Genomic DNA, 10267 nt, shown 5'->3' with positions numbered 1-10267 from the left:
ATCATTTTCATAAAACACCAAAGTATTGTTATGATATGGCACGTCTACACACATTAAACAAATATATGTACAAAATGGACAGCCTTTCTGGGCATTGTTGATACACTGTATTTTTTTCCTCCCTGAGGGATATCAACTCCTGCTATGACTGATTGATTGTTGATTTTATTTTCCGCATAGAAAAACAACAACGGCTGGATTGCCCATGTCTTCCATGGGGTCCAGAACATGGAAGTTACAAATACAATATGAAACTATGAAATACATAAATTGTAAACATGAAGGTGTGAAGTACATAGACACTGAGAGAGAGAAAAAAACCCCCAAGAACAACAACATCGCATATTACAGCTGATACAACTAAATAACATAAGAAAAGGATACAAGGGAAAGAAAAGGGGAAAATAATAAATCATGACTTATATTTAACCTGTGCTTATTCAAATGATTCAGCTCTTTCTCATCAACAAAAACAAATTAAATTGATGGGACAGTGGCCTTTAAACTTTGAGATTTACATAAATGAACACTGGGGGAAATCTTAATATCCATTGGAAGTTCATTATATTCCTTAGCATATTTATACCTAAATGATTTCTTCAAGTATTCAGTTCTAGGTTTGGGAAGTCTTAATGTTTGTCCAAAACGGGAGGGATAGGAATGAGCTACAAATTCAAATTCATTTTTAAATAAGAAGGGGTTAAAATATTCATTGTGTTATACATAAAAGTAAGAGAGTGATATCTTCTTTGGTCAAGAAGTTGCCAGTTTAAGGCGTTGTGCATTTCGGGAACAGAAGCATGAGAATCAGGTTGTAATCTTAGTATAATTCGACCGGCCCTATTCTGTAATTTTTGGAGTTTATAGAGGTGTTTCTTAAACGATGACCCATATATAATGTCTCCATAGTCAAATTGAGGAAGAATCAATGATTTGTAAATTAATTTCAAAATCGATTCACTTACAGAGTGTCTTAATCTGCCGAGAAAACCTACCATCTTTCCAATCCTTGTCAACATACTTTCAATATGAAATTGCCAGTTTAAATTTTCATCACACCACAAACCTAAGTATTTAAAATGAAGAACTTGATTCAGAGAGGTGTTGTGTAACGAGACTCGTAAAACATTTTGTTTGGACATCATGTGGTTGCTTCCACATGATGTCCGCTTGAGGGCTGTTATTGAATCGAGGATTCATCAAATGAGGTATATATACTGTATACATGGTGCTTACATAGAGAGAGAAAGGGGGAGGGGTGTGTGTGTGTGTGTGTGTGTGTGTGTGTGCACTTGAACTATAACCGTTTTCATTACTGGTATACAGTTATACCTGCAGACCTTATAGCTAAGGAAATATCATGACTTGCGAAACAAGCTCAAGTTAAAGCAATAAAGGCAAGCCTATCTCATTACTTAAAAAAATAATATCATATACTTATTAGAATGTTAAGAAAAGAAAGAAAGCTCGATTGAACCTCACCCCCAGTGGCACAGAGCTTTCGGTAGCTTTCCCATTTTAAGAGTACCAATACCCTGAGTTTGTCTGTCTATTCTAGCTTTACGCACATTTGATTTCCATGGTACACTTTAACCACTAAAGACTGACTGCGTTGTACTCAGTTTGGGCAGCTAGCAAGTTAATTAGCGTCAACATAAATGGTGTAGAAACTGCATGTAGCTGACTGTTGTGCCCAAGCATGTCTTAATCTGTTTAATGTTCGTTCGAACTTCGACTATGTGTGGCACAAGGAGCTCCAAAAAGTATATCGAAGGGAATATATTGGACAGGACCTTCTAGGTGAGCTCTAATACCCCCTTTAAAAGTATAACAATGGTAGCACCTCCCGGGTATAAACATGGACCTGCAAAGTCCATGATACCCCCGTGTTGTTGCTGCACGTGCGTGCACCAGGTTGCGTGCACCTGAGAACTCGAGACCGGGGTCACACACAACGGCATTCCTGTGCACCACTCCGGCGTTCCTGACGGTCGAGCAGCGACGAAGTAAACACTGAATACAGTGGCAAGTTGAGAGGAACAACCCCAAGAACTTTGAGGAAAATGTCGAAAGTTAGAGGTAGGTGACAATGTTACGTATACTTCGTCATGAATTCTGGTGTAACCTGATACACTTATTAGGGGTGAACTGGGCACGTAGGCGTAGTATTTACGAAGTTTTTACGCTTAAATTTGTCGGGACCATTATCACTTTGCCGCTTCAATAATCTTGAATGGAATGCCTGTCTTTGAATAACGCAATTTTGCCATTCCAATCCCCTTTATGCAGGAAGACGTATTTACCCACGCACTACTACATACAAGTCGATAGATAACACGATTTACTGTACCTCCTGTCTGCGTATATTTAGCTCTGAATAACATCTATATGTGGTGAATCGCCTGTAGAATTCATTTAACTCATTTTACCCCGCGTGTATTTGTGTTTTAATATCAAGATAAGCCTATACCGACTTCCCAGACCGCATCTCCCATGAGTAAAAGATGATCACTGCAGCCCACAAATAACATGCATAAATCATGAATCGATATTATCATACCTGTGGACTATATTAATATTAGCCCCAATAAAAGCACACCGTATGTATTGATTCTGTATACATGCGGTGTAAGTCGTGACATAAAAACCAAAACAGAAATAAACATAATGGAATACGGGATGCGCAATAGGGAGATTTATTGAGCTGACATTATTACGTCATAAAGCCTTATTGTTGATATGCTGATGTCAGTAAAGTGAGGCCATATACTTGTAGTACAAAATCCTTTTAGTCATGAGTGATATCATCATGCAGTAATTAAGTAGCAACACTTTGACTTCAACAACTTAAAAAAAAAACATTAATGTTCAGGATCATGGGTTACATGTACGACCACGTGTTGTATGTACTTTGTCCGTGCTTGAAATGAAATAGCTGAATAAACGCGATACATTCGGTACTCTCCTTACTGTAAAAGAGATATTCTCCCGCTACTATTATCTACCATTCACATAAAACGATCCAATTCAGTTGTACAAGGATAGCGATCAAGTCATATTCTTCTGTCCAAACTGTAGGGTAGCTGCAGATGAGTGACATGTTATACTGAGTATACAGGCCGTAACGGGGGGGGGGGGGGGGGAGTTGGAGGGGTCGTTTGAACCCGCAAACACGCCGCCCTCCCCTCTATAGTTACGTGTCTGGTACATCACTATCTGTGATGGAAGAAGAAATTCCCTAGTCTGAGTAAATGGCGCTTAATTCAGAATCGACGGGTTATTTAACCACTTTTGTGACCTGCATAAAGGCGATGACCTTCCCGTCACTCTGGCCAAAGCAGTTTTGACTGTATCGGAGAGGAGCGCATTATATCACGCACATATTATATCAAAGGGACGGTAAATTGCAGTGAAAAGAACTCTGATCTGTTGAAAAAAAAATACTCGAGGCCAATACCCACAGAGTGATCAAAGATTCTTTACGAAATTGTTTCATTTCCCCTTTTCTTTTTTTCTTTTTTTTTTGGGGGGGGGGGTGGCATAACATGGAGAAGTTTAAATGTTTTGTTTTTTTCCAACGTCGTTCCGCGGATTCACTATCCAAGGTTGCATACGGACATTTGAGCGTAACTATTCTTTAGTGTCGAAAGTGTAGCTGCCCTTACAGAAAAAAGTATAGCCAATGTCACTGAAAACATTGTCTGGCTTGATAAAGGTTATAATCAATTATTGTAGGTTGAGAAACAGGAGCATAGGACCTACATTATAACGCCATGTCCTACAGAGTTTAATGTTTGTGTTAATCTACAAACTTTAAATAAGCATCTTTATTTTTTATTTTGACAAATGTACAGACATTAGTGAACAAAAGCATGTAGTTGGCCCTATGTACACAACATTGCAATTACTGGTCTGACTAATGTTCTCAATGTCTTAGAATCAAAATCTACTTTAAGTGATATTTCTGTGAAAATCGTTGACTTGATTTCAATTACATAGTTGAAATCATTGAGTGCCCCCTTTGTAATTGTTTAATATCAAGAAAGATAATCATGTATATGTGTTTTTGAAGGCGTAGAACTTATGCAAAGTTCATACCGTCCGTTCACGATAATAAAGGAGTAGTTTAAAGATCTCACTCTCATTGCAGCGCGAGCATGAAACGAGCTGCTAATTTCAGCTTCGATTCCAGGTCCCCTGATAATAATGAGAGTATTGTGCTGTTTATGGGCGGGAAGTGTAGAGTTCGAATCATCGTTCTGGTTCTTACATCCTAATACAAGTTTGTGTGTGTGTGTGTGTGTGTGTGTGTGTGTGTGTGTGTGTGTATGTGTGTGTGTGTTTTAACGGATATATGCCCTTCTGGTCTGGGTGTGTGAAGGGATAGGCATACATGGTAATACAAGGTTAACATCTATGACAGGACTCTCGCGATATGTCACAGTAAAACAAAACCCACGAAAACAACAAAAATGTAATTTGTGTATAATGGAACTTTATCATTTTTCTTTCTGTTTTCTTTCAAGATGGATCAGCCCATACTTTGCGTAAAATAACAAATTAACACATTTTGAGCTAGTCGTCCTGTTCAACTGTAATGTATGAATATATGAATATATATTCGTTTCTGTTTCTCTTGTCGATTTCGAAGTTTCTCGCTGACCTCGTGATGATATGATGAGTTGCTGATCTTTGCAGCCTTCATAATGAGACCCTCCTCGACTGTCAAGGAGTCCCGACACGACCAGTAGTGACGCACCTCTTTGGGGGTGTTTTCATGTCTGTTTCAGAAACGGGTTTGATTAAGATCTTTTGTCACACCATGGGCACCGATGAAGAGTGTGACCTTGCCTTTCAGTATTTGAGAGCTATGCTCCGTTTTTAAGATCTTCAAGATCTAGGATTTATTTATTTATTTTTTATTCTTTTTACGACGTTCTTCTACTGATTCGTTAACTTACTATATATATATATATATATATATATATATATATATATATAATCAAATATATCTTATCTATATCTATATCTACACTTATGATTACTTGTAATACTATGCATATACATGTATATGTACATATCATATCATACCTTTCATTTATGACAAGACTTCGTTCACCTCTACAGGATTTCGAGAACGTCTGCAAGCGGGCGAGACACTTATTTGCGCGGAAGGATATTGCTTCGCCTTTGAGCGACAGGGCTACGTTAAGGCAGGCCCGTTGGTTCCCGAAGTAGTGATGGATCACCCAGAGTTAGTTCGCCAGATGTACCGGGATTTCGTTCGCGCCGGAAGTGATGTTGTTGTCGCCCTGACGGTATGGCCGCCAGGCACAAATTATGATTAAAATTCCTCATAGATTTTACTCTGTCTGCCCAAGACCCATGAACAGATGTAGGGTCTATGAAACGTTCCATTTTTTTTTTTACAGGAAACTTGACATAACAAAAATGAAAAAGTAAGCAAATAAGCAACTCAAACTTGGTGTTCATTTAAGATTTCGTTACAAAACAACCAAATAGTGTTTTGTATTTAACACCCTGTAATCTGGTGATAAACAGTGTTCCCACAAACACGCATAAACACATACACAATAAAAAAAAAGAAGATCTTTGCTCCAACAGTAAGGCAGAATCGTATTAACGCATTATCATTTTTTTTTTCGTCATTACTCACGTCCAAATAGGATGTCTGGATTTAAATCCCATTATTTTGTTCCTTCGGCTTTAGACATCAAGGCCCTGTTTTATGGAGAGTTATAATTGATTATATGGTTGATTTCTATCATAAGTCTATTGCAGCCTGTGTGGTAAGGGAGTTTACAATCGATTGTATCTTTTGATAAAACGGGGCCCAGAAGAGATATTATTACCAAAATTTAGCATTACAAAACTAAAAAAAAGAAAACGAAACAGGTTCTGGTCTTCGACTGCGATGAAAGGGCCCATATTATGACTTCGCTTAGAAAAAAGTGGCCCGATTTCTACATACCTCGGCAGATTTTTTTAAATCAAAATAAATGGTTAATTCCAAGATGTCGAAAGGAATGTCGTGAAAAGTGTGTAAATGTATCATAACCCAAGAGTTTAAAACCGTATGGTTACTAGAAGACCTTACAAAACTATTAGACCACGGAAATTTCGTAGAGACATATGACATCAAGCATTAATCATTGTACTTAACATGAGGGCACGCCCCAGCAGCTTAAAAGTAAATAGACTTTTAACAAAAATGGGGAAAAAATCGATCACGTCACCACACCAATTCTTCTCTTGTCTGGCATGATTTGAATGCTCCTGTTTGTATCTCTTACATCTCCGTCTCTCTCTTTCTATAGATAGATAGATAGACAGACAGATATATAGATAGTTTGTTTGATTGATTATATTGTACGTCCGCAATCCTTGACCCTTCCGTTTGGATACTAACTTTAGCTTGTATCCCTCATCAACCCGTTCGTTTCTCAAAGTATTACGCAAACCGGAAGAAGATGTCGTTAATGGACCGAGAAGGACAACTGGAGTCCCTTAACAGACGAGCACTGAGAATGGCCCGCGAGGTCGCCGACGAAACGGGAACACTGATGTGCGGCGACATCAGCAACACGGGCGACTGGTTCCCCGACAATGAGGAGAGCCAGGCCAGAACGAGGGCCATGTTTAAGGTAAATCCATGAGCTTGAGCGCTCATACTTCAGCTCCGCTTTCAGGGGCAGATCCAGGAATTCCGTAAAGGGGGGGGGGGGGGCACCTTTACAAAATTAATACAAAAAATAATAATTAAAACAAAAATAATAAAGGGGGGGGGGCGGGCGCGCGCCCGGTTCACCCTCGCCTGGATCCTCCACTGGTTTTAAACAAGTTTGTCTTATTTTGCTATGTCACCACCAGTGGAAGATTTAATGGGTGTTGATCTCATTTGAAAGTAGGTCATCTACTCGAGAGGTTCCAAACAAGATCTGTTTCTGCTTGCAGCATGCGGACACTGTGTATCTATGAGATTTCTCCATCTCTATGAATGGAAATTGCATTTTCATATTGCTAGTATAGATATTGCGCTCAAATCGTTTTTTTATCATACTCTCACCATCACTGTCTCCAAATCCTGGAGTACCTGTACTCAGGTATGCATATTAATATGAACATTGTTAATTTGTAATCATGCTGTTCGTACGATAGCAATCGACCTGGGCCCCGTTTCATGAAAAGTTGATATGATAGCAACTCTTGCTGGAATTGCTATAAAATTGTCATAGTAACGACAAGAATCCAGTCTCTTGATTGGCTGTTGCCATTGGAAATTGGCATTCCAGCAAGAGTTGCCATGAAATGGGGCCCCTGATGATCTGTCCACAGCCTCGATCACTCATTACAACCATAGCTTGGTTGCAGATGATGTCGTCGAGCTATATACACACTTTAACACCAAAGTCTAACTGCCAGTGTTTGGTGTCATGGGTTCATTACAGGAGCAGATCCAATGGGCGGTTGAAGAAGGGGCAGACTACATCATTGGGGAGACTTTCTCATTCTTCGGCGAGGCGCTCCTGGCCCTACAGTGTATTCAAAAACACGGCAAAGGTGTGGATTCTACTGTTTCTTGTTGAATAATTTGCTCGTCTTTTTTTTTTTCCTGTTTGATTTTAATCAAGGAGAAATACCGCGAGATCCCGGAGAAGAACAAGAAGGAAAATGTCAGGCTAAAAAAGATGTAAGAAAGACACCCCATTTGTCAAAGAGTAGAAAGAGTGTATTTACTGATTTGATGTGAGGAATTAATCAATATTAGTCACTGAACTAAGGAATTAATGAATCAATCGATTGATCAATTTATTAATTCGTTAACTGCTCTCTTTAAAGTGAGTCACGCTTGAAACGATCAAAATGAAGTTCTCGCTCTGCAAAGGGTGTCTTTCAAAAGTGCCCTGCACTCTACACAGAGTGTTTGTATGTAGCAGCTCCAGAGCAAAGAAAATCGTCTGACCATGTGCCTATTGTAAGTTCATGGTCTGATGAAGCAGCCGAGTCAAATACGAACTTGACTGTTCTTGAAAGGATTCATGATAGATTATGTACGTATCAAATACGAATTTGCGATTCAAGGATTACCGGCGGTCATCACACTTTCTGCCAAATGGATGAAGACAGCCGACGGAAAGCCCGCCCTGTTCGACATCGGGGTCGTCGACGCCCTGAAGCGGCTTGAAGCTGCAGGAGCGGACGTTGTGGGTTTCAACTGTATGCGAGGTCCCTACACCATGATTCCTTTGCTGGAGGAGGCGGTAGCAGCTGGAATTAAGGTGACAAGCGCTAGTGATTCTTTGGGATGATACCAATTCTAGTGTATAAAGTTTATAGACCTAAGGGTAGTCAGAACGGTAAGCTTACTTTGTAAACGGTGCACTGATATCACGGATCTGCATGTAAGATGAAAGTTTGGCATGGCATCGTGGGATTATGAAACGACTTTTCATGGGTAGGGTTGTAACTCCGATCTGGGACCATTACCTTGAAAAACAGCATGTCGGAGACGAAGAATTATGGGTGTGGTTGTCTTGGTTTTGGAAAAAGGGTCGACTGGAGTCGGATTTGCTAGGCAATTAAATAACCTGATATAGTAAGACCTTCTGTTGAGCGTTCTGTTTCAAGATATCTCCTTCTTTTCTTTCTGAGTTTTGTCAGATTTTTACGTTATCGTGAGAGTGATGATAACGTTTACTGTAAATAAACTGCTCTCTACGTATTATTTGCATGCAGATTCCGCTGGCTGCTGTGCCGATTCCATACCGGACGACCGAAGAGGAACCCACGCTGTGGCAGCTGAAAGATCCATACACAGGTTTGCATTTCATGAATCATAGGTACCTAAGACGTACACTTTTGCTGGTTCAAGCAGTTTGTGAAGACACTTGTCAGTCTACCAACTCCCACAGAATTAGGGAAAGCTTAACGAAGTCACTGTCACTTTCCATCGTTTGACAGTTAAAGGTTAACATTCCAGGATCCAGCTCATGTCTACTCCTACTTTGTAAAATGCGCCCAAGACAATGCGGATAGAATATTTTCATAAATAGTATAACTGAAATCATTGTAATTGGAAAAAAAAGTTATAGACCGAGGTGTGTTTTGTGCGGCTGAAACACTAACACCATTGTCTTGTAAGAGGTCCATTTGTCAGTAACATGTAGTGAATGCTATCTGATTTTGATTGACTTGTTGGAGTAACATCACGGCACTACGTCTTGATGATGAAATTGCTTTTGATGTCTTAGGAGCTTCCTGCTACCCGACAAATATGGACTGTCGGCTGTGCAGTCGTGACGATATCGGCCATTTTACACGGAAAATTAATAAACTCGGAATTCAGTACATGGGACTGTGCTGTGGCAACGCCCCTCACTACACAAGGACCATGGCCGAAGCACTTGGGAGGCACCCTGAGGCTTCGAAGTACTCGCCGGACGTCTTCAAGAACATGTATGCCGGCGCACATGACAGCAAATACTTACCAGAAGGATTCTCCTGGACATCAACAAAAGGAGACTCTTCCAAAGAAGCATGAAATACCAACGACGCAAAAATCGCAGTAGTCTATATAATAGACTACTTGGATTATTCTGAATTATTCTGAGGGGCCTGCGTGTGTATCATTAATATGATATGCCCTCAGGATGATTTAAGATCGGGATGAACATTCAGAGTCGCATTCTGCATCCAGTTGGGCGCTAGTCTTTTGTAGGCTTTGTTATGAAAACTAACGAGCTTACAAGGGAGTTGCATGGTCGGCCTCTCCCACCTCGCCGCTTATTTGATTGTGTATGTCGGATTATGCTTATGTAGTATTCTCATTGCAGAATCTGTGTACTTTTTTTTTCTTTTTTTTTACATCTGCTTACCACACAGAAGACTTTATACAACCAGCTATTCCATAGAAATTAGAAAAGTACTAATGTGCCAAACAATTACCACTGACGCAAAGCTCAAGTTATTAGATTATCTACCTCAATGATATACCACACATTGTCTTGTTCAAACAGATGACCAAGCATAACAGGAAGACCACAAAAGTTGACTTTAACAATGACAAACATCTGCGAAAATGAGGATGACCATCCGCGTTAAGAAAGAAAATGAAATATAAAAAACCTCAATTGTTACACATCTTCCCCCGCACACTCAACGAAGCGTTTTGATTGTCTCTATAATAATGATGACTTGTACTTTATTCATTATTGTGATATACGTTTCGTAGATGTAGACGGATAAG

The 10267-nt window shown here is 39.7% G+C and overlaps 1 protein-coding gene across 1 annotated transcript; it reads left to right on the top strand.

Annotated features, from left to right (window-relative positions):
* Positions 1 to 2063: 2063 nt before the first annotated feature.
* LOC139727354 (betaine--homocysteine S-methyltransferase 1-like) lies at positions 2064 to 9562 on the top strand. Its single transcript, XM_071638313.1, has 7 exons — positions 2064 to 2079; positions 5128 to 5318; positions 6471 to 6665; positions 7470 to 7581; positions 8104 to 8300; positions 8758 to 8839; positions 9273 to 9562. The coding sequence occupies exons 1-7, from the start codon at positions 2064 to 2066 to the stop codon at positions 9560 to 9562; spliced, it is 1083 nt and encodes a 360-aa protein (XP_071494414.1).
* Positions 9563 to 10267: the final 705 nt, after the last annotated feature.

This window comes from Diadema antillarum, unplaced genomic scaffold (assembly GCF_040938485.1).
Source record: "Diadema antillarum isolate AM-2024a unplaced genomic scaffold, OU_Dant_1.0 seq00000127_RagTag, whole genome shotgun sequence".
In the NCBI taxonomy this organism is placed as follows: Eukaryota; Metazoa; Echinodermata; class Echinoidea; order Diadematoida; family Diadematidae; genus Diadema; species Diadema antillarum.
The sequence above is the reverse complement of the archived record's forward strand: the minus strand, read 5'-3'. Positions and strand labels throughout refer to the sequence as shown.

Bases quoted from the DNA above. Each gene is read 5' to 3' on its own strand.
- LOC139727354 (XM_071638313.1), top strand. The intron at 5,319-6,470 runs GTATGGCCGCCA...CGTTTCTCAAAG, and splicing joins ATGTTGTTGTCGCCCTGACG to TATTACGCAAACCGGAAGAA. The intron at 8,840-9,272 runs GTTTGCATTTCA...TTGATGTCTTAG, and splicing joins GCTGAAAGATCCATACACAG to GAGCTTCCTGCTACCCGACA.